This window comes from Lissotriton helveticus, chromosome 12, assembly GCF_964261635.1.
Source record: "Lissotriton helveticus chromosome 12, aLisHel1.1, whole genome shotgun sequence".
NCBI classification, from domain to species: domain Eukaryota; kingdom Metazoa; phylum Chordata; class Amphibia; order Caudata; family Salamandridae; genus Lissotriton; species Lissotriton helveticus.
The window spans coordinates 82,078,918-82,104,792 of NC_136073.1; the positions used below are offsets into that span (position 1 = coordinate 82,078,918).

At 40.8% G+C, this 25,875-nt stretch overlaps 1 protein-coding gene across 1 annotated transcript in view; it reads left to right on the plus strand.

Annotated features, from left to right (window-relative positions):
- LOC144797872 (extracellular calcium-sensing receptor-like) overlaps window positions 1-25,875 on the plus strand; it is an 87,245-nt gene that overhangs the window by 14,717 nt on the left and 46,653 nt on the right. The window contains exon 3 of the mRNA XM_078668675.1: window positions 11,099-11,917. Coding sequence (XP_078524801.1) covers window positions 11,099-11,917 — 819 coding nt within the window. The remainder of the gene's footprint in view (window positions 1-11,098; window positions 11,918-25,875) is intronic.

Here is a 25,875-nt window from a genome sequence, read left to right on the forward strand (position 1 = left end):
ATGCGATGGAGGGCCCTCCGCCATCTGACTGCCAATATCCCCCCACCACATTATGGTGGTGGGGGGAATCGCTCCGCAAGCATGGTGGGCGCAAAGACTGCCCGCCACGTTTCCGCCACAGGCATAAATTACAATTGCCTGGCGGAGCAGACAGGAACTGTAAAATGGTGGCGGTGCCTAGAAGGCACCGACTGCCAGATTACAAGGCTGGCTTCAGGTAGCCTTTCTATGGCGGGGAAACTGCCATTGAAAGGCTGTCAGAGATTGGATTTGGGGGCCCATTGCAGGCCCCCTCTGTGTTGGGGGTTGGTGCACAGGGGGGTACCCATGGTATCCCCCAACATTTCCCTGCACAAAGTGATAGGCACTGTGTGGTTCCTGCCACATAGTGCAGTGAAATGCACCTCATGTAATTTTAACTTTTTGAAAGGTGCTGCAGCCAGCAGCACTGTCTGCAATGTTAAAGCCCCGGAATGCACCTGCTGTACTGGCGGGCACATCATAATTTGATTGATGGGGGCGGGGGTCCCAACCACTGCAACGATGGCAGGCGGATTCAAGTCAAGCTGCCATAACAATGAACCCCAAAGTGTTTTTTCCATGCTAGTGGACAAGAGAAAAAAGGCCCAAAATAGAATGTTTGTTTTGGAGGCATTGAGCTTTAGAAACTTTTTGTTCACGGAATGCAAAGTGGCAGGAACATAGTCGTTAAGAGTGTTGCAAATCTGAGAAGCTTATCGAATATCAGAATTAGATGCTTGTCACTAGTGTAAAAGACTGCCCTTGCCTTATTAACTTTGATGAAGTTGAAAAGAATATAGAACAATTAGGACACTTCTGATGTTTCACTACAAGGGGGTCAGTGCAATAAATGGTAGAGCAAGACATTAACTTCTGTAGAAGAAAAAATAAGAACATCAAGCACTCTCCAACTGCTGCAAACACACCACAGAATGCCCTGAATAAGAACACACCCACTATTAAATGTGATAAAAACTTCCAGTAGATCCCAGGTCCTAACTATCAGTCAATCACACAGCCAGATTCTTAGACCCACATCCACCAACATCTGTTTATATAACCCTGATGGAAAGATCACACAGGCACCATCATATACCAACATAGGCACCATCATTTGTCAGCACATCTATCTTCCTACATCCAAGCACCCACTGTGGATCGCATTCATGGTCACCATCATAAACCCAACAGCATATGTCAAAACAACCATGATGCATCCACACAGGTACTATTTACAATGTTCTACAGAGTCACTCCAAAATGACGTCCAAAACACCAATTTGGAAAAGAGCAATCAAGACAATATGACAATATCATGATGGTGGGTGCAAGAACAACAATAGAGGAGTGGCAAAAAAAGGAAGATATATGTGAGGGAAGGGGAAAATGATCAAAATCTCCATGGGACAACCATCCACATCAAGAGAGTGTTGATGTATGTCCCACAGTGAAAATCTACAAATCTGGCCAATACTTAAATGCAGCCAGACTTCAGTACCCACTCCTAACCCTGCCAAAGTCTGTGCACAGTTGGGGACTGGCTGACTGCAATAAGTTGGGTGCAGGGTTGGCTGCCTGTAATAGAGTGGACAGAGTACCTTGGCCATGCTCTACAGCAAGAATGCATGGAGCTTTTAGTGGACTGTTAAGTAAAAGGAGAGGAGCTGAGAAAATATTGTGGGACAAGTAATAGGGATATGGTTAAGTTTCTCTATGTTGATGATGATGGATGATGATTATGAATTCCACCCTCTTTGCTTCTTGGGAGATTAAATTCAGATTGAGTGTAATATTAAAAAGCAAGATGCTCAGCATTCTGTTGTTAATGGCTAGTGACACTCATTGCTACATTTTTGGAAGTTAATGCTATTAACAAGCATGAAAGGATGTCAGCAATTCATATTTTGTTTTAGAATGGAAGTGTAAAATAATAAGATACGTTTACTGGCTAAAATAACATTTAGCACTTTAAGGAACTTACCTTCGGATTAGCACTAGCGTATTTTACATTTTTTTTTAAGGAGATGACTTGGGAGATGCTCAAAATATGCTAAGTTTGCTATTCTTACTTGCTACCAAAAAGTTATATTTGGAAAAATAGTGTTACAGGATGCATGGTCTGAAAGTGTATACAATGGAAATGCACTTTTTTTGCACTTTTTTTGCACAATACACTTTTGCAAATATTAATTATTATATTTTTTCCCAGATATTTTTCAAGCTGCTCTTCGAGATACTGTTATTTATTAATTTTAAAATGTGGTCATTAAGAAATAAATGGTATAAGGGAAAATATTAGGGTATGATGAATTATGAAAACAAATTACTTTATATCTGCTACTCAACTTATTTTGGAATCATAGTATTGCATTGTTTGCATAGAGTGTTGAGATTTGTTAGATTATCATTTCTCTTTTTGCTTTGAAAGATGTTGTTTAGTTATAGTATTTGCAATTCCTGCTTTTCACCTACTCAAATAAAAATTGAATGACAACAAATATTGTGGAGCGGAATATAAAAAGTAAGAATATTGCCTTTTAAGTTACTTAATATTTTTTTTTAATATAGTTGTGCACACCATTGTTGTATTTGATATAGTTGTATAAAATATTGTTTTCTATTTATTTTGATATATATATTATTCATGTTAGTATTATATGTCATAAGTGTTATAATAATATTTGAGATTAATTTAGGTATAGTTCGTGATTTTTTATAACTACTTTTTATTAATTAAAAATGTTTATTTAGTAGCGGGTCATTGTGTATGTAGAAAATCTTTACAAATGCAAAATATTTGTTGATTTGTAATTAAGTGTTAACGTATTTATTAGTATATTCAATAATTAATTTGTGTCAACTAGTGTTATATTCATTAATTGTTTTAATGTTAATAGTTGTATTTAATAGTTAGTTTAACATTAATAGTTTTGCAGTGTTATAACATTTGTTTAGTTGCAATATTTGTTATTGTTTGTCACAGTTTTTTTATGGCAGGAGGTAGGAAAGTGTTTTAATTAGAAAAACTTTTAACATAGTTTTGAACTTTTACATCTCATTTTAATATAAAATATACATTTTGTTTAACTTATTATATTTATTGACAAAATATATTCTTTTAAATATGTTTAATTTTGTATCTGTTTTTAATATGTAAGCGCTTTATAACAAACATTTAGGAATCGGAATAGTAAATCTGACCCAGGCAAAGTCAACCACTGTCCCTACTTTTGCTAATGCTGGTGTGAACCATAAATCTGGCTCTTCCAAAGTTAAACACTTCAGTTATGTTTGCTTATGCTCAAATAGGAAGAGTAAATCTAACCCCTCCAAAGTCTAAGTATTCCCCTATTTTTGCTTAGAGTGAAGATAGTACATCTTACCACTCTCCACCCCCTTGTCCATCATTTTCCCTACAGTTGCTTAGATTGGGGTGAGTACATTTAAATCAGGCCCCTATAAAGTCCAACACTTTCCCTACTTCTGCTTACACTGGAGTGAAAATAGGAGGGTGGGAGTAGTAAAGCTGAGACCTCGAAAGCCCAACATATTCCCTACTGTTGCTCAGGCATGAGTAGCAGTAGTGAAGGTTACCACTCCAAATGTATATTTTAGAAGGTTTTTGTTTTAATGTAAAAAGTTAGTGTAACGTAAATTATTTTTATATTATTTATTTTCACCATGTTTTGTTACTATATTTTTTATGTTGGTATTTTATTCACTTTTTATACTGCTTGATATTATAATTCGTTTTATTAATTATTTTATTACCTATGGTTATATAATATTTTTTAAAGATTTTGTTTATTATTTTTTCAATTATTTTCAATTATATATTATGTTTGTAATTTACAAAAATTGATATGTAATATTGCTTACAGAGTGAATATATATTTTAAACTTAATATTGTTTATAATAGTTAAAATTCAATGTACATACCCATATTTTTATAGTTTAAAAGTCTTTATTGAATTTGCAAACACACAAATGCAATCATGTAGGGTTAGCTGTCAGACCACTGATACTGTGTACCATACTACATAACGGGTCAGTTCAGAAGCGCCAGCATAACAGTGGGCGTGTATCAGTCAGAAAACCCATACAATAAATAAGAACTTTAACAAAGGGAAAGGAAGATTGGGAACCCCCTACCCCTCCATTCCCTCCCCTCCCTGTGTTCCATGTCCACTACCGGAGTTGTTTAAAACCGTATATAGCCGCACTCATCAGTCCGCCCGCTGTGTGTCTGAGATGCAGCAAATGTAGGTATCGGGGGCAGGTGACCTCCCGGAATTCAGAGGCTTAGAGCGACAGAAAGGGTTGCCACAGCTTAACATACTCCGATCCCTACCCTGCCATTGTCAGCATCAGCTTCTCCATTCCGAGAACATGCCACAGGCGATGTAGCCAGCCTGTGAAGGTTGGAATAGTGGGGTGCACCAGTGTGTTAGTATATTTTGTAATATGGACCCCAGCGCAATTGCCGTCTGCCGGCCTCTACAGGATAGTAGTGGGTAAGTCAGAGTGTTGGGGAGACCTAACAGGATATATGAAGGAAAGTGTGGAATTTCTGTGTTGAAATGTTTATCCACTTTGTCTATTACTTGAGTCCAAAAAGGCTGGACATGTTCACACTCCCATAAAAGGTGTACCAAAGTGCCTACGTCTATCCACCTCGGAGCGGACCTGATCCTGTAGCGCCCAATGCCTTGCTTGTAAATACCAAAGTCTCTCCGTTTCAGGTAGCCCATATTCCTGCTTAAATTGGTGAAACGGGATGAAACCAATTCCTGTATCATATGTATGATGCCATACCTATTTTCTAATGATATTGAGGTCTTTTTTATTTTTGGAGTCAATGCTTTTAACTTCACACAAAAAGTTGATATTTGTGTTCTCAATAGTTTTATAGCTATATTTCTGTCACTGATGATTTTGTCTCCAATATTCCTTCAGACAAACCAAAGGATCAAAGCAAGACTGATATTTTAATAGAATATAAAATCATGCATGCACCACAAGCTTTCAAAAAATTAAAAAATTGCAAGTTTAAAACAAAGTTTCAAGAAGTTCACAAATTAAACCAAAAGAAAAATAATTAGGTCATCTGGAATGGGGTAGGCTTCAGGACTTCATCGGAAGCATGTTTGTTTGGGTACACTGCCAGGCCATGGGCAGTAGAAATAAAAGGAAGAGGCCAATATGTAATTAGGTTTCAGCCATGCTTTCCATTGAAAAGGTATTTTTTGATGTTCTTGGAAAGGTGATACTCACCTACAACAGAACTGTATGTCTGGTGTTTCCTTCTGTTGAATCAACAGAAGCTACATCTGAGAATGGCGTAAGGACATCTGTTGAGTTTGATGTGGTGTCAACATGTTGCATATTTATGTGTTTTGTAAGTTCCCTACTTAATGTGTCAAACCTTTTAGCAAATGTAAAAACGTGTTCTTGTATATAGCCTTCTTTATCATGCAAAATCTTCAGTTTTTCTCTTAATTTTGATTTCTTTATCTTGTTTTTCATTTGTTGTTTTCAATTGCTTCATAAATTCTGATCTCCCTTCTTTGCCAATTCAGTGAGTAGTGTATCAATGTCTTCCATTCATTTGTTTTTGTCTATGCAGTCACATTTTAACAACGTCTTCATCCAATGCACTGATTATTTCTTTCTCCTCTTGGTCATCATCGGGCAGGGGTCTTCATAATCAGGAATTGTTCAAAAACTGTATTTTGCTGTAAGTTTTTTCAAACATATAACAAAATCTAAGGGGCTATTCGCAAAGGTAACTTACAAATGTGAGTAATTGACACCTGAAATTTAGTCTTCCACTTTTGAGTAACTTTTCTACTTTTGGTTCATCAAAAATGTTTTAAGTTACTCAAAAGTGTAAGAGTAACTTACATCTGGACATTACTCAAAAGTGTAAGTTACCTTTGTGAATAATCCCTGTGGTTTGGTAATTGCCCCATGCCCTTCAACTTAGTGGAGACATGTAAGTTACACTTTTGCAGTAATTGAACCCCCAGACTTTGGGAATAATCAAAAAGTAATAAACTTACTCAAAAGTGTACATTTCTCAAAAGTGTAAGTTACCTTTCTGAATCAGGCTCATGGTTTTTATATGAAAAGTTTATTTTGGAGTAGTTAGCTAGACAGAATGTGTTTTGTTAAACTGTGACTTTAAAAAAAAAAGTACAAAGCAATTTCCAGGTCTATATTATTTGGTTGTCTGCAGGAAAAAAATAATGAACTCAATAAATATATGTAGTTTAAAAATGCAGAATTTTAGAATAACAAATACCCTTTGCATGGTTAAAACACAGCTAACAAAAAGCATTAATTGGAATTAAAATAATTAGGTTTTGTTTACCTTTCATAAACAGATGAACATTTACCCTATGTACAGTATATGGCTCCAACCTCAATGAAGCCTCGATTTTGGAATACCTTAATAGTGAGCTTGCTACATGGCCCACTGCACTAATGTAATGTGGGGACCTTAATATACATTTGACATATGAAGATTTTCAAAATTGTGGACGGAATTATAAAGGCTGGAATCCCAGGGTATGCAAAGGCGTATGCCAACTGCCAACTGACCACGGGTTGTTGGATGCTTGGAGCAATTTGCATAGGCAAGATCCAGGATATACATGTTATTCATACCCACATAATAGGCTTGTACGTCTTGATTATTGTTGTTTGTCCTCACTACTATATACTGGGTTTAAAATCTGTGTGTATCCAAGGGTGACATCGGATCATGCACCAGTGGTAGTAGAAATTTCAATACTTAGGCGGTGTGCAGTTCCGAGAGCTTTTACTTTTGATAGAAAGCACTTGCTGAATGGTATTTTTATTCAGCATATGAAGGACTGGATAAAGGAGTTTTTTTCAGATTAATCATCAATTTTCGTCCAGGGGGAAAATTTGGGATACATTCAAAGCCGGGTTTAGAGGGGAAACTCAGAGCTACAGGTTTTATGAGCAATGCAGGTATTGTATAATGTACCTAGGACTACTGAAGAGGAATTGGATAATGGGCTAGCTGCAGGACATAATACTACAGCATTACAGAATAATCTAGCTAGATTAAGGCCAAAATAAATCTAGAATGGAGCAAAGAAATTGCTATAAAATATAAAACCTATAAAAAAGAGTGTCATGAATATGGGAAGGCCACGGGACGATGCTGAGCCCGGAAATTACTAATGAAGGATTTCGAACAAAGAATTACTGGGATTAAAAATGCGGCTGGGGCCATGGTGCTTGATCCCCAGGGAATTCTTAAAGTTTTCTTTGATTTCTATATAGAGCTGTATACAGGACAGGACATGGGGTGCTCTTTGATGGATTTGGGACTTCCAGCCTCATTTTGGGGCCCGTTGGATTGGGCGGATGTCAAGATGCTTGATGAGCCTATCACACAGGGGAATTAGAACAGGCTATTAGCTCTCTTGCGGTAGGAAAAGCTGAAGGGTCGGATAAATTGCCGCTGGAAATTTTTAAGACCTCGCAAGACATTAAATCTGATATGCTTAAGGTGTTTCAAATGGAACAGAAAGGGGAGACACCTAGATCTTGGGCTTAGGCCAATATCTGTATTTTTAAGAAAAAGAGGAAGCCGTCTGAGGTACCTGGGTCTTACCGTCCAATTTCCTTTCTCAACTGTGATGGTAAAATTAATGTGAACATTTTGGCCACATGGCTAGCAAAAGTTATAACACCTTTAGAATCCTTAAAACAAAATGACTTTATTCCAGGAAGGGGGACGGTAGACCATGTGAGTAGAGTAGTGACTCTCTTTGATAGAGCACAGGTAGAAGCTAGAGAATTAGGGCTGATTTTACTTGATGCTGAAAATGCATTCGATCGTGTGTCCTGGAATTTTTTATGGAGGGGTTTACAATAAATGGGGTTACATTCAAGTTTTTCAGGCCTTATACCACCTCCCCACGGCGAAAACATGCTTAATGGGGGATTTGAGACTATCCCGATTTCTCGAGGTACACGACAAGGGTGCCCCATGTTCACCCCTTTTATTTGCATTGTACATTAACCCCTTCATTATTATGTAAGAACGGAGTAAAAAAATTATACCTTTTATTGTATGACAAGAGCCGTTTTGTGTAATGGCATACACCGATGATATCACGATCGTTACCTCTAATCCTTACCTTGCAGTACCTGAAATAGAATTTTTAGCGCAGAAATTCGGCCCGGCATCTGGATATAAATTAAATACTGGCAAAACCCACATTTTATGTACAAGTAAAGTAATGGATAATGATTCTAGAGGGGTTAGGGAAGCCACATATTTGGGCATTAAGATACCTACCTCTGTAAAAGAGATTGTAGAGGGCAACTTGGGTGTTATTATACTGGTAAAACGGTCACTTGAAAGGTGGGAGAATTTACACTTGTCATCAGTTGGCACATCTAATGTTTTGAAGATGAATGTTTTGCCCCAGGTTATGTATCTTTTTAGGGCAGTGCCTCTGGAGGTACCAAGCAAACAAATCCAGTGCTTACAATCAATCTGCGCCAGATATATGTGGGCTCCAGGGATACCCCAAAGAGCTGCACGATATATTACCTTCTCTCGAGAAAGAGGAGGGTGGTCTGTACCTGATTTTGCTTTTTATTATAATGCTTGTAGTTTGGTTAAAGCAGATATTTTGTTCACCGGGGAAGAGGTTAGCAATGTGGCTGAAGCCCCCTCAATCTACCAGATGATTTTGGGTCTGGAGGTGAAGCATTTTCTGTTCAAAGGACTGGATGGCAGCTATTTTAAAAGAACCTGTTTTAAGGTGCTAAATGCCGTCTTCAAAGTCTAGAACTTAGGGGCCTATTAGGATGGCGGACGGACCTGCGTCCATCCGCCTCCCTGAGGTGGATGGACCGTCCGCAGGGGCAGCGGCGGTCCCTCCGGTGCAATTAGGAAGTGACCGCCACCCTGGCAGTCACATCCCGTATCTTTAGCCTTGCGGCGGGTGCTGCTTGAAGCAGCACCCGCCGTAAGGTTAAAAATGCATGTTGTACATTTACATGCACAAAGTGTGCATGTAAATGCTGGGGTACCATGTGCACCCCTGACACCCTGGGGGCCGCTACGGACCCCCAAACAGCAAAGACCACATGCTTTTCGACGGCGGAAAAGCCGCCGTGGAAAAGCATGTTTCAGTGTACATCGTAATTTGGCTGATGGTGTCTTGCAGACACCGCCACCAAATAGCCCTCCACACCCCGCGGATCAGCGGTGGACGGACCTGCCGTCCGCCGCTGGTCCCACCTCAATCCCACCGCCATCCTAATCTGACGGTGGGTGTTTTCTGTGGCCGCGGCAGTGAATCCGCATCCTCCAGGCCGGTGGTGGCTTCCCCTGGCCCAGAGGATGCGGATTCACCGCCATCCTAATCTGCCCCATAGTTTGAAGAAGGTTTAAGATTCCTGCACTTTCTGTTTATACTCCTACTGATGCCACTGGACTGCTACCTCTGATTTTCTGGGATCATGTGGCTGCAACTTGGAGAGAGAAGGGCATTATTTGACTTGGTGATATGTATCAGGTGGATGGGAGTTTATATTCATATTTAGAGTTGGCGGAGAAATATCATTTATCTCTAACCCAATTTTTTAAGTTTTTGCCAGTAAGGGATTTTTGGGAAAAACACCCAATTTCCACTATAACTTTTGAAATTGTGGAAATCATTAGACGACAGGGGAATATCGGGCTAATATATAAAATACTCTTAGAGCAAAGAACAGATGATTTGGAAAAGTATAATATTAAATGGAGAACCTGGTTGGGAAACCCTGAAATCTCACTGGCAAAATCTATTGATTTATCAGGGAGGATCTTCATGGCAGATAATCTAAAAAGCCAAACTACAAAATGTGATTTAATTTTCATCACACCCCTGTCAAGAAGGTTAAGTGGGGGGGCCAGCATGATGGAAAATGTTTTCACTGTGGAGCAGATAGTGCAGATATTCTCCATGTGTTTTATGTCTCTACTGCTCTAAAATTTCTGAGGGTCTATGGAGAGCGTTCTGTCAGAAATCTGTAAGAATTTCGCAATCTATGATTTTGTTAGAGATTGGGGAAGAACTGCGCAAGGGGAAACTATTGTATAAATCCCGTTAATTCATTTTTATGGCTACGGTGGTGGCACAGATATCAATAGCGTCCTTTTGGCTATAGCAAGCTGCTCCTTCCTTCGAAATGTGGCGTGCCAAGTTGTTAAATGTTTTTAATATGGAATACAGTCTAAATGCGGTTAAAGGATATAAAAAAAGGAAATTGGGGCTAGAGGTTTGGGGGGCCCTGAGAGATGATATGGCAGGATAATGAGTTTTGGCCAAATGTCATTTGTTATGTCTAAAAGCTGTTTGGATGCAATGGTTTATTATGTAGGACCATGTTTTTTTCTTTGTGGTGGTTTGTCATAATTATTGATGGATGCTTTATGTATTTTCCTGCTATGGATTTCAAATAAAAAAGAATAAAAAACATAAGAAGCAGATGAACAAACATCATAGAATGATCAGAACCATCAGAATTGTATTATTAAAGGAACAGTTTTTTCACTTATTTTGACTTTCAATTTGCAGATTGTAACAGGGAATGTTCTGTCTAGCTTAAATGGATCAAAAAAAGTCTGTGAGACTATGGGCCACATAATTCTGGATAATTTAGCTAACCCTAGTGCATACTGGTCCTTCAATTCAGCTAAATCCCTGTGTCCAATCATAAAGGTGAACTGAGTGGTTAGGGAATTGTCAAAATGAGTATGAAACTCATATTACTGCGGATTTTATTTTATTTAATTTCATGAATTTATCCTAATGGATTCATGCTATGAATTGTATTTACAGTTAATTATCAGTTTTTTTTAATATTGATACCTTCTATGCATTTAAGGCCATATTTAGATCATACTTATATTTTTCTCTTTTACAACTTGCTTCACATATTTGAATTTAAAACTTCAATATAGCCAAATAAACAAAAATTGTTTGAGAATTCTTTCTTGTCAATTGCCATTTCTTTTTCTTTCTTTTTTTTCAAAAGATCAGCTACTTTTCAACTAGCCCTCTCCTTAGTGACCGTAACCAGTTCCCATCATTTTTCCGCACCATTCCCAGTGATAGCATCCAATCCCTTGGGCTGGCCCAGTTAGCCATACACTTTGGATGGACTTGGGTGGGAATTATAGCCACAGATGACAACTATGGCCAGTTGGGCAGTCAACTAGTACAACAAGAGCTGATCAAGGCTGAAGGGTGTGTGGCTTTCAAGGAGTACATCCTCCCAAGCCGACCTGCCAAGAATGTCTTTCATATTGTTCAAGTTATCAAAAACTCAACAGCTAAGGCAATTGTTGTCTTCACATCCTATCCATACCTGCCTCCCCTCCTGGATGAGATTGTGAAGCAGAATGTAACTGGAAAGATCTGGATTGCCAGTGAATCCTGGTCAACGTATTCCCCACTCTCGATAGATAAATATTCAAAAATACTTGCAGGAACCATAGGATTTGCAATTCGCAGTGGTGAGATGGCGAGCTTTCAAAAATATTTCACCAGCATCCGGCCTTCAACATTAGAAGGTGATACTTTTGTGATAAAGTTCTGGGAGGCAGTGTTTGGCTGTCAGTGGCTGCCCAAGGGAACTCTAATCAGTGAACAAAAGACAAGGAATTGCACAGGAGCGGAGAAACTAGAAACCCTTCCAATCAACAGCATGATGGACTTCAGAATTACATACAATATCTACAATGCAGTTTATGCGACAGCACAGAGTTTGGAGGATCTGAGGATATGCATGCAAGACAGAGTAGTTCCCCTTCAAGAGAAATGTGCAAATATTCTAGAATTCCATCCATGGCAGGTATGTTTTACAGCACAAAATGTTATGCAATAGTTTATTCCCTAAAAGTAAGGAAAGAGTATAATGGCTACTCCACAGAGATATATGCTCACATATTAATCACCATAATGTGGTATCCTTGTTTTGTGCATTCTCAGACATTGTGCTTTGATCACACCCACAGCGAATACCCATATAATCACAGCACAGCATCACATTATCATGTGGATTTCACAAGTAAAAGCAAATAGCGAACAGAAACCCTCAAGGGGATTTGAATTCTAATTTCCTATATTACACTGCTTGTAACAGGATATTGCTGTCACACCCAATTTCTTAACATTCTGCTAGTAGGCCATACAACATTACTATAAACCATCATATAATAGTCCTATCATAAAGTTTTCATATGTTCAATCTGAGTTCCTTCATTTTCAAACATATAGAAATCCATTCAGAGTTATAAAGATTCACTGGGAAAAAAACAAACAAGCAAATGATCTATGCAATACCAATCATTAATATATTTAAGTTATGTTTCCATTGATAGCACTAAATAAAAATGTAAACATATAAGTATGTTTGCTATTTCAGAACCATTAGCACTTCAGCATAAATTCATAAGAAAATACATTGCAGTCTGTCTACAGCACTATATGGTCATTATTTAGTCCAAACTCGTATTGGTGAATGAGAATACAGTCTCAGGATTGGAAGTTGATATATGGTTGCTTTTAAGAAGGACTGTTTGTAATCAATTAACTGAGGTCAAACAATATGCTTCCTTTTTCAGAAAAATGTCAGGCTTAAGTTGAGAATGACTTGGGAGCAAATGCATCAAGCCTGCATTTTGAAATTCCCAAATAGAAAACTTTACTGATTCGCTAGTTAGAAATCACAAAATGCTATGCATGTAGGAATCATCAAAAAATTGTTTCTTCTTAACATTACTTAATCGTGATTCAACAAGTACCAAATTCCTATTAAGTATTGTGACTCCATTCATTCCTATGAGCCTACAAGCTCTTAGGAATGAATGGTATTGCATTTGCTGATTGCGATTACCAAATTGGTAATCACAAATAGCAAATGCAAAGCCAAGGCTGCCCGGAGGCCTAAGGCCCTCCTGAAGGATCCCGAGATAAATGCAAGTGTGCACATGTAAAGCACACACATACCCTAAGGGCATGTGTGTGCTACATGGCACTTTGAAAAATGCATTTTTCAAAGTATACACATATTGCCAGCAACTTGAAGTTGATGGTAATTAGCATGTCCCAAATGCACAGTTTGCATTCAGGAAAAGCTTCTTGCATCTGCATTAGGGAATCGCAAACTGCAATTCCATATCTGCATTCGCAATTTAGGGAATTGCTACATATTGTGATTACCTAAATTGCAAATTGCCAAAAAGTTACATGCATCAGAAATGGCCATTTGCGATCGCAAATGGTCGATTTTTGTGATTCACACTGTTTGCGATCGCAAAATGGCTTGATGCATGTGCCCCTATATCATGACTTTAAAGTCTACACTCAAACTAATCTTAATTCCTTATTACCCGTGTCACATATATTTTTTGGGACACAACCTTCAAAATGTGCATTGCATTTCAAAACCCCCTATAATATTTATTACTGAAACCGCATACATGACCCTTATGACCCATGGTAAAGTTTGTGTGCCAATCCTAGCTCTAAGTAAAATTCGACCTGGTCATGAACATTTTAAATTACATTTACACATTGGGGCAAATACAAGCAATACAGGAACTAGTCTCTGATTTCTGAATGCTATTAACTGTGTGTTATTTCTTATACCAGATGGTACTCCCAGCTAGCAACTAGCGGCAATATGCTCAATATCTGAACTATTGCAATGTCCCACAAGTAGAAAAGGGTGCTAATACCATCTGAACCATTTTAGCATCATTGGTTTCTGATTATGATGTGCTTAGGAAAATATGTGTGTTTCTCCCACTCTATAGGTATCTGTGTTTTCACCTTTATGTCTCTTTAATGTTACATTTTATATTCATAATTTCCTTCATTATATCTATATCTCTATGCATCTTTCTTGTTGTTCAACTGTGTCTTCACCCTTGCATTAATCCTTATATTTGCCTGTTGTTATATCTTTATAATTATGTTTCTCATTATACATATCCCATCTTTATCTTTGCCTCTATCATTACATGTCTTTATATTTATTCTTACCTTTGTTGTTATCATTATCTTTACCTTTATATGCTTCTTTGTCTCTACATGTATTTCTATTCCTATGTTTATGATATTTGTCTGATACCTAGCAATTATAAGCAGTAAAACAGAATTATACGATACTATTGTAGCATTAGAGCCCACTGCTAAGGACTATACCAGTCAGTAAAGCCCTCTAATTGAGTTAAAGGATAGAGCCACATACTCAGCTCCGTAAAGAGAGAAGGTGCCTTTAAAAATATTATGCAGAAAAAAGTTCATCATTAGAATGTTCCATACCCACTATTATTGGCATTTTGCCATTCTATTGTCGTCCTACAGCAAAGACAATACGACAATGAGGATTCCATTACTCATCTGTAACAAAACCGGTTTTCCCTAAGAGTCAGCACAACTCCTACTTTTCTCTTAATCCTCATGAGCGTGTAAAAGCTGTGAAGTTAGGACATGGTAGCTCCAGAGCTAAATGCAACATAGCACTGATGTTTATTTTCTCCAGGTCGGTGATGTTTGGATTTGTACCCTACAACAACATATGTGCTGCTGGAGCAGCAAAGTCCCACTATAAAAGGAGGAAAGATGTTTACTTAGTCTGCCATGATTAAATCACAAATTAAACCACAAAGGTAAAAAAAATAAAAAAAATAAAACCAATTCATGAACTATACATAAAAGCAGACAAATAGCCCTTGCATACAAAAAAATACCAGGCTTCATGAGATGAATGCTGATTCTGATCACCACCAGAACTGAGTTCCCACAGAGACCTGTCATTGCCAAAAATTACAGTGATTCAAAATGTTAGCTTTTAAAAGAAACAATTAGTATTTTTATTAACGAATCTAGGATTCCATCTCATCTAAAGACAAGAGAGCTATGGTAAATATTGTCTTTCTATCATTATGCCCATGGCCCTGACACTAATTACCCTTGGAAGTACATAGAGGACAGAAACTCCCTGAAATTAACATAGACTGGTCAATACAGATACTTTACAGACATTTTCTTTTGCGCTCCATTGGTATCTTGGTATCTTGTGTACTTTATTTGTTTATAATATGATAGTATTTTATGAACACTAGGGAGTTTAGAATCATGTGACAGAGGACAGTTCTAAGTAACTCTAATCCCATCAAAAAAAAACCTTCAAAAGAACTATTTAAAATAGTCAAAGAGCTATTCAGCCCGGCTAATCTATCAGTGGATCTTACCCCCTCGCAAGAAGGTTGTAATAAAATTAGCAAGTACTTCTGTGAAAAAATCGATACGATCTATTCCTCTTTTTCCAACAACGAATCAAAGCAACCACAACCTTGTGTAGCATCCCCAGCTCCGGTTAGCTGTCTTAGATTCGGCCCTTTTTTAGAGGAGGAAGTGGGCAAAGCTATGTTGGAAGTAAAATCAGGCTCCCCACTGGACCCATGCCCGCATCAGATTTTCTCACGACTAACACCAATAATTTGCCCAGCTGTAACCAAAGCCTTTAATCATTCATTGAATTCTGCTGAATTCCCGAAGTATTGGAAAAACGCCATAGTTACCCCCTTACTAAAAAAAGTAGGGTCTGATATTCATAACTCGGCAAACTATCGGCCTATTTCCTAACTTCCTTATTTGTCTAAGATGATGGAGAAATTGGTCAATAGGCAGCTTTCCAAATTCTTAGAGACCAATGATCTATTGGACAGTTCCCAAACAGGGTTCCGGGCCAACAACTGTACCGAGACAACACTCCTGGCAGTGTCAGACAATATCAGAACCAAGGTAGATCAGGGAAAGACAGTCGCCTTGATTTTATTAGACCTCTCGGCGGCATTTGACACCGTCCCACACCACCGACTCCTGGAAATCCTTGCAGCCAAGGGTATCCGGGAAAAGGCATTAGGGTGGCTGCAGTCTTTCATGCAAGACAGAACACAGTCAGTACGGATGGGTGATTTTGTTTCCCCTCCCCGGAACATCAAGTATGGGGTCCCACAAGGGGCCTCATTGAGTCCAACCTTATTTAATGTGTTCATCTCAACACTAGCCGAAATAGGGAGAAAGTGGGGTGTCGGGATCTGCTCTTATGCAGACGACACCCAACTAATGATTTCATTAGATGAAGAAGACGACCCTAAGGATAGGCTCCTGAATTGCCTGACTGAACTAGCCAATTGGATGCACAACCATTGTCTCAAACTAAATGCAGACAAGTCTGAGATTTTGCTGTTTGGTAGACATACACACCTATGGGACAGCAGCTGGTGGCCCACCACTTTGGGCACCACTCCTATTCCAGCATCAACGGCCAAAAATGTAGGTGTGAATCTAGATAATACTTTGAGCATGAAAACCCACGTAGCTGCAATTTGTGGCAAAGGCTTTGCACTACTCAAGATGCTCCGGCGAGTTTTTCCATGGATTCCCATTGAGTGTAGGAAGATACTAGTTCAGTCCTTATTAATGAGCAGGCTGTACTTCGGAAATTCCCTGCTTGTGGGAATGGCGGACTATCTGTTCGCAAAATTAGAAGTCGTACAGAACGCTGCAGCAAAAGCAATTTGCAATAAAATAAATTACGACCCAGCCAAAAGCTGCCTGCTTGAGCTTCACTGGCTACCAATGAGCCAGAGAGCTATCTTCAAGCTAATGTGCATAACGCATAAAGCATTGCACAACACGGGCCCTCACATCCTAAAAAATAAAATCAGATTCTATGCTCCTATTAGGAACCTGCGTTCCCGTACCGCTGTTAGAGCAAGTAACACTCATGTGAAAACAGCTAGGATGGGTGGACGGGCGTTCTCCCACCTGGCGCCAAACAACTGGAACAAGCTGCTGCAGGAACTCAGACTAACAGACTGTTATTTGTCCTTTAGGAAGCAATTAAAAACATTTATTTTCCCAAAATCTGACTAAACTTAATCCTCACTCTGTTATCCGTTAACTGCTCACTACTGTCATGATAGCGCCGTGATATCCCATTGGGGATGATTGTTTGCGCTCTATAAATACCATACCAAATACCAAATACCATACCAAAAATACCCTTTATGTACATTAAAATTGAAAATCATTACTTTACACTATTAAGGGCCCCAATACAAGTGACTTAGATAGCATGCAACTAAGTCTGCCCCCTAGAGTTACAATACCATGAGTAGTGGGGCCTCCATGGGAATATAAATTTCCATGTGCCTGAGTTAGGCCTGGTAGGAATGAGTGCCAAATTACATGAAAATGGTTCCTTCATAAAGTAGCCCTCACTTTGTCACATTGGTTTTTGACACACATTTGCATTTTCAACTCTTGGGTTTGTTTCTAAGAACCATCGACTATGCTGACACAAACTACTTTGTAACATCACTTTCAATCTGTCTTGGAATTATGTACAAGGCCCTCACATGCATAATACAAATGTGTTTGTTATTATGTCCATAAGGCAACACAGCTATCTGTGGAATGTAAAACAATGGCAACCTGATCACAATCTCAGCCCAAAGCAAGGATGCCCTTTTCTATATATATTCCTTTTTTTCCAAATACAATCAGAAGAGATGCTTTTGCTGACTTTGAGGGGCCCTACCTGCTTAAAACTGTGGCCAAGTAGCTGACTGACATCTCTGTGCGAGGTATCCAGTTTGTGACCAAGATGGGGACCTATGTTCTTACCCACCAGGTAAAGGGGTTCGATCATCCAGAAGAGGGTTCCTTGGCAGACCATACATTCGCACCCTAGACATGGAGGTTAGGGTTCCCACTGTAGGAGTACGCTAGATTCTTATAATACTGTATGTGTATGCATATAAAAGTTGTCTCAACAAGATGGTGCTCTTCGTTCTGTTCGCTGTTTTGACACTCATAACTTTTGTCTACTTCTGTCTGTTAGTCATTACAGCACACATTTTCTCAATAAGAATCACTATGGTTCAATAAATATTGCAAACTGTCCCTTCATGTATTCTTTGCATATTTCTCTGAGCGAAAGAGAGCACAAGTGACTGAGAAAAATTTCAAGGTCAGTCACCATGGTTCCTGATGGAACAGGGTTGTCATGTTCTGTAGGTGCTGGAACTGTTCGCTCCCTGTCTAAATTTAGAGGAGCTAATGGTGTCACTGTGAGCTAAGTGGTCCAAGGGACAACATTTCCTGTGGGGGTGCGTGGAATCAGTCTGGCACCATCCTAATTACCTGTCATCTGCAAACATGCAGTTCCTATTGATTAGTGGAAACTGCACGACATGGCACTGCCAACATTGGTTGGTTTCTTATTTTGTATGGATCAACTGAGCAGTTCAGTCATGCTTCTTCAGAGATCACTACACACATTTTAAACTGGAGACGTCCATGGTGGTAGGGAATATCCTCCTCAGCTGAGTAGGTAATCTCTATGTATACCCTATATATTGGCTGTGATTAAATTCAAGCTTTAAACGATATTTTTCCTACTGTGTAAGCCAAACTCTGTAATTCAACTCTTACATAACATGGCACAAATGATTTCTGAGAACTGCAGATATGCAGTGTTGGAAAGTGGGTTATTAGTAGTGGTAAATATACATCTAACTGGCAATAAGGCTACTAACACAGTCTTGGGCTCAAAATAGTTGTCAGTAAATTATTTTGACGCTGAACCTTTGGAAGCTTGGCTGTGAGCAGGTATGTAAAGCATTTAAAAACACCAATTCAGAAAATAATTAAGACACAACACAGAATAAAAGTTCAATCCCAATTTATAAAAATAGGGAATGTTTTTATCTTTAAGATTTAGTGCCTGATGTATTAAGAAACTGTTTTGTGATTCCCTAATTATGAATGCTTGTGATTCACAATTAGGAAATTGCAAAACAGCATGTAAGAAAATGTGTATAACACTTTCTGTGATTTCCAATGGGTCGGAATTGACCTACCTCATAGATATTAATGATGTAGGTAGTATTTTGCGACCCATTTGAAATTGCAAAAATCACCGGGATGGTGGCCTGCTGACCACCATGTCTGTGATTATTTTTAAGTAAAGCAATCTTTTTTTTTGTAAAGCAGACTGTTTACCATTAAGGAAAATAGTATGCTTTACAAAAAGAAAAATGAAATCATTTTTTGAGAGCAAACAGTGGTCTGGGGGACCACTGCCTGATCTTAAAAAAGTTTTTTTTATAGATTCACAAGACGGAAGGGGTTCCTTGAAAATTACAAAGAGGTACATTTAAGATTAGTGCTGCAAAACAGGGCTGCTTTTAAAATGAACCAGGCTCTCAGCAGTTCACACATGAAAGTGCAGAAAGGACGGCTGGCCTCCAAACTGCTATGCCATATTTTATACTATGGAGTTAAAGGTAGTTTTAATCCCCCTGCCATATTATGTACTAGGGACTTATAGGGTAGGTCATGCCAATCATAAGGGGACCCTAACATATAGTGTACCCTAATGTATGTGTTTTTTCAATGTGTTTCCACTGTGTTTTCACTATAACACAGGCCCTGGGCCTGGTTAGGCAAAGCCCAGGGACAGTCAAAGTCCAATACCATCCATACCAGTGAGCAAAAATGGGCGTGACCAGGGCATAGGATGACTTTGCAACATGCATTCACTCAAAAACTACTTCAACATGGCCTCACACTAGAAGGTGGGGATGATACCTTTGTGGTAGAGTCACACAAGGCATTCCGAACATAGGAGTTTTTCTCCTTGGTTAAATTTCCTGCTGAAGATGATGCTACACAGGTATTTCACAAATTTGAAGCAGGAGAAATACCAGAGAAATAGACTCCTTATGAGGAGATAGAAATCCCTTTAACCTACCAGGAACATGCTAATTAGTTTAAAGGCACCCTCCTCATAGTATACAAGACGTGAGACTGGGCCCACTCAGTAATGAGAGGGCAACATGACAAGTTCTAGCCAGTAACACACTGCATCCTCGTGTTGAGTTTTTAACCAGAGGGTGCTAGCTGTCAGATGAACGCGTCTATGCAACCAACAGAGACTTTTTTGTTGCCTGTCACTCACTGGCTGCACGGGACGCCTTGGATCAGCTGGTGAAGAAAGCCCTGGTGGGACGAAGGTCCCAGGGACACGCCATGCAGCCCTCATTGCCTTCTACACTCTGGGGAGGACTGCAACCCCCAGAGTGCACCACTTACAAACACAGCTGCCGCGAGTGAGTGGGAGGCGGGATCATTGCGCTTATAGCGCTGCCTCTCCCAGCGCGGCACGGGAGACTTTTCTGTTGCCTGTGACTCACTGGCTGCATGGGACACCTTGGATCAACTGGTGAAGGAAGCCCTGGCGGGACGAGGGTCCCAGGGACACGCCACACAGCCCGTATTGCCTTTTACACTCTGGGGAGGACTACAACCCCCAAACTGCACCACTTACAAACACAGCTGCCATGAGTGAGGAGGAGGCGGGGTCATCACGCTTATAGCGCTGCCTATCCCCCCGGCGCGGGAGACATTTCTGTATCCTGTCACTCACTGGCTGCACGGTACGCCTTGGATCAACTGGTGAAGGAAGCCCTGGTGGGATGAGGCTCCCAGGGGCACCCTGCACAGCCCGCATTGCCTTCTACACTCTGAGGAGGACTGCAACCCCCAGAGTGCACTACTTACAAACACAGTTGCCGCGAGTGAGTGGGAGGCGGGGTAATCGTGTTTATAGTGCTGCCTCTCCCCCCGCGGTGTGTAATAAGCACGGGCTGATGCCCGCACTAAGGAAGGGCCCGTCTGCGTCCGTCAGAGCCTGAAAGAGACTGGGCTGGGCCAGCCCTCTATCATCTGTATTTTTCGCAGTCAGGTACCCATTCCCTAACGAGTAGAGCAAGATTTAAGTTAATTGTGACTCTTTTTTGCACAAATGAATAGTCGCAAATCAGGGGTGGGCTCCGGGGTGGTGGGGACGTTAGACGCGTTCCTTGTATGTGCTGAGTCTGCACTGATGCATGATCCGCAATCCCTATTTGCACGTCAGCCTAACAATGGTACAGACATTGCTACAAGGAATGGATGGCAATTTCCACTGTCCCTCGACTGATGGATAACGTTGCTGATTCACCAGGCCCCATCATTAACTCTAATCTGTCGGCCCAGGACATGAGTCTTAATAGCGAGCAAGAGCCGGAGATAGGGATCACTGGTGTTAGCACCAGAGGTCAGCAAGCAACAAGAAACCAGGGTGTTAAGAAGGGAACTGACCTGGGAACTAGAAAGAAAAGATGTGTGGCCCAGAAACAAAACCAACGCGTAACACATAAATCAGTTCCCAGATCAATCTACCCGGTTGTAAATAACAAAGCTTGTTCCTCTTTGACATTACTCTCTAGTAATGTTAAGGCCAATAATATTGAGAATGGCCATGCTGCTTGGTCAAACAAGGATGATTTTTGTAAATGCTTGGGATTATTGATTACTGACCTCCTTGCTCCCTTGGTACAGAAGTTGGGCAGTATTGAAGAAAGATTAATCTCACTTGAAAAGATAGCAGCCTCTCCTTAATCAACTAGCTCTGCTGCAGGTGAAGATAAAGGCAAAGGTGCTGGGCCTATGCTCTTCAGAGGGAATGGTGTTATGGATATGGGTATAGCTACTACAACTTATTGCCCAAATCTTAAACGTAGCCAGGTTTGTAGCCAAGACCCGAAGACTCTGATGCCACCTAATACAAGTACTGACCCCCGGACAAGTGTACATATTCAGTCTGACCAGGGCCAAAACTCCTCAATGATACAGTCAGCAACACTAAAAAATCCTGTTCCACCTAATATGGGGGAGGGACGGGGTCAGGGTTGTATGAAAGTAGACATAGGTTCTCTGGCCCACATGCAGAGTGGGGCGTTTGAGGCTCCGTCCAATGTGGTTTTAAACCTCCCCCCTGAAGTGACCCCGTACACAGTGGTCTTAGCAAACGTCCCCCCAGTGCCTGAAAATGATTTTGAACACTGGTTAACTTTACGCAATAAAGCTTGTCATTTTCTCAGTACTAGAACAGGGCTATATAACATTCTTTTTAGTGAATTTAAAATGGCGCGAAGAGTTTCATGGATTGGTAAATCCAACAAACGGATACAAGGAGATTGCGTTGTTTTATCGTTTAGATCTCCAAATCTAGTGCGGCTCATTTTTGATAGAGCAGGAAGTGGGGAGGCCAATGTAAACAGTATAAATATTCTCCCTTTGGGGTTTTTATATCACCCTTGGAATGATGAACTGTGCTATCGCCAGCAGGCTTTATATTTTGACAGCAGAACTTCTCATTATACAGTGCCAACCATTAATCGCTTTGAAATATTTGAGTCTTTAGAAGCAATTGACTGACTGACTAATCAATCAAGAATTTAGTGGAATTTATAATGAATATTCGCCCAGCATAGCTCAAGGGTCTACATGCAATATGCCTGAAACATCCATACCGGGTGATGATGCTAATTCCACTATTGTAAAGAGCTGGCTTAAAAATTATACCACACCCAGATTTGGAGATTCCTGGCAAGGGTTGTTAGTTTGTAACTGTTATCAATTAGTGTTTCCTTCTGCCACTCAGTTAACCATAACAGAAGGAGCTACAAGCTTAAAGGTAATGCAGCCTGTAATGAAGCCTGATATTAATACTGCTTTGCCAAAATTGCCAATGTTTATTGAGGACAGTTTAGGCGAGGAAGGCCTTTGTAAACTCGTTTCCTGGAATATAGCAGGTCTAGACAAATCCAATCTGGTGCGATATTATACAAAGCCAGGATATCCTCTGCCTACAAGAGACATGGGCAAGAGATCCGTTACATATCAAAGGGTATAGAACCTTACACACCAAGCAAAAGAAACCAAAGTTGGCAGATTAAAGGGAGGCCCCTCCACATACATCGCAAATACCCTGAATTTTAGTAAAATTGAATCTAGGTTAGCTAACGCTTTTTATCAAATATTTAATATTAGAATCGTTAACAAGCGATCAATAGTTTTGATTAGTTTGTACAATAATATTGCCTTGCTTGACGTAGAAGCTGTTTTTAACGAGCTAGTAACTGAAGTTCAATTTCTATGGCATAAAACTCCTCATGATACTAGGATTCTTTTTGGAGGAGATTTTAACTGCGGTCTATGTCCTATTGTTGATTCAAATGTGTGTGGTCTTGGTGCGGAGGAAGGGTGCAGTCGCACGCATTTTATTCATTCAAAAGTTGGGGAGCATTTAAACGAGTTGTTATGGACTTAGGATTTGTAAACAAAATGTGTTTAGAACTAGTATCAATGGGCGGAGTTTATTTTCAACAATTGATTTCTTATTGTTGTCAAACTGCTATGCCTCTAAACGTGCCTCATTTTACATCGGAGATATATCTCTGAGTGACCATTTCCCATTGTGTACCACTTTGAAAGGTTGTCTAAGAAGTACTAAAAGAGTTAATACTGTCCCCCAGCCATTGGAGTCAGTTGTACTGGACCAAACGAATGGTTATGCATTGAAATGGACCATGGTTGATCCTGAACGTGTTTTAAAAACAGTGGTGACTAAGTGTAAAACTGAATTCGATATTTGTATGAGCGACTTAGCTGGTCCAAGTAGCAATTTAGATGCCTTTGAGTCAATATCTAGCACTGTGAGGGAGTCCCTTTTTGTTCATTAGCCCAGGAAAACAAAACCCACAGGTTGGTTTGACTCCCAGTGCACGAAAGCACATACAAACTTAAAAAAGTTTCTCCACACTATCCGAGAGATCAGGAGGCTATAAGGGTGGCAAGGAGAATGTATAATCTAGCTATTAAAGAGAGAAGAGATAGCCTGAAAAAGGAAGCCTGGGAGTTTCTCCATCTGGCTGCTATAAGTATGGATAGTAGTGCTTTCTGGAAGGTGGTCAAAACACCTTTTTTGAAACCAGATGGGGGCCCCTCCATTGAGATCGCCATTCCAGAGGAACAGTGGGTTGAGCACTTTACAGGGGTTTTTAGGGGGATAGATCAGCTTGATAACGAATCGAATAATTATTTTAATAAATCACTAAATACTGACCTTAAATTCACCCTAGAAGAGGTGGTGATGGCGATCTAAAACACCTGCAGAGGAAAGGCGAAAGACAGATGGTGTCCCCAGTGATCTCTTTAAATCAAATGTACCTCTATTGGGCCCAATTGTTACGCAAGTAGCAAATGCCAGTTGCCATGTTTCATTCCTGGCAACCTGGTCAGAGTCAATTATAGTCCCCATCTTCAAAAAAGGAAACAACCAAGATCCTAGATCCTACAGGCCCATTTTGTTACTTGACTCAATCACAAAAATTCTAGGTTGTGTGATTTTAGTAAGAGGGGGGGCGCAGAAACGATTACCTGCAGCTGCGTGTGGCCGGGCTTGGCTCCGCTGAGCGCTGTTGGCCGGGCTTGGCTCCGCCATTTCTGTTTTCCTGCGGTGGGTGCTCCCGGCCGGGCTTGGTTCCGCCGGGGGTCTTGACGGACTACAACCCCCAGCAGCCCCATCGCGGCAAGGACGCCGCCGCCCTCACAACCAGGAAGCGCCGGAAGGCGCATAAAGGAGAGCACGCCTCTGAGTTCTGCGGGGGGCGCAGAAACGATTACCTGCAGCTGCGTGTGGCCGGGCTTGGCTCCGCTGAGCGCTGTTGGCCGGGCTTGGCTCCGCCATTTCTGTTTTCCTGCGGTGGGTGCTCCCGGCCGGGCTTGGCTCCGCCGGGGGTCTTGACGGACTACAACCCCCAGCAGCCCCATCGCGGCAAGGACGCCGCCGCCCTCACAACCAGGAAGCGCCGGAAGGCGCATAAAGGAGAGCACGCCTCTGAGTTCTGCGGGGGGCGCAGAAACGATTACCTGCAGCTGCGTGTGGCCGGGCTTGGCTCCGCTGAGCGCTGTTGGCCGGGCTTGGCTCCGCCATTTCTGTTTTCCTGCGGTGGGTGCTCCCGGCCGGGCTTGGCTCCACCGGGGGTCTTGACGGACTACAACCCCCAGCAGCCCCATCGCGGCAAGGACGCCGCCACCCTCACAACCAGGAAGCGCCGGAAGGCGCATAAAGGAGAACACGCCTCCTCGTCCCGCGGGACGCGCGCGGGCGTGCGCCGGGCTAAGCCCGGGCAAAGGACGGGCCCACTGTGGCCCTCAGAGGCCTGAGGAGACTGGACTGGGCCTGGACCCTTATATTGCCCTTTCCGGACCTTTATCGTGCCTGGAGCGTGTAAGACATTTGATTATTTTAATCTTGTTATATGTTGATTGTTATATTAGTGAGTGTCTAGATTGAAGGGTACCTGTTTGGAAGTTTTGAACTTCATCTGTGCTCATTATGTCGAAATCTAAAAATGATAAGGTGTTGGTGGGTCCTGCTACTCTGGATAATTTCCTGGTTAGGAAAGTAAGCCAGATTAATAATGACAGGCGTGCATCGCTGGGGAAAGGCAATGTGGTAGGGGAAACATTATTAGAAAACTCCCCTATTAGTTTGACACAAGATTGTGCAATTAACACGAGTGATGTCATTTCTACTGACCCTCCGGCGCCCATTTTAGTGAATGTGGAGGTACATTCTGACCCACAGGTGCTGTCAAGCTCTGACACTGGTGTGTTGAATGAGACCTATCCAGAAACCAGGGCCATGAGAACCTGTAGAACACTGTCTCAAAGGGTGAATGGGAAACAAGATAAGTCTAAAAAAAAGGTTGGTAAGGTAATTACCAGTCCTGCAATACCAACCCCTTTTGTATTCACGGGCACTAATAATGATGGTAATGATGGTAATGGAAATGGTGTAAATATAACTCCTGACTTCCTAGCTTCGCTTATAAA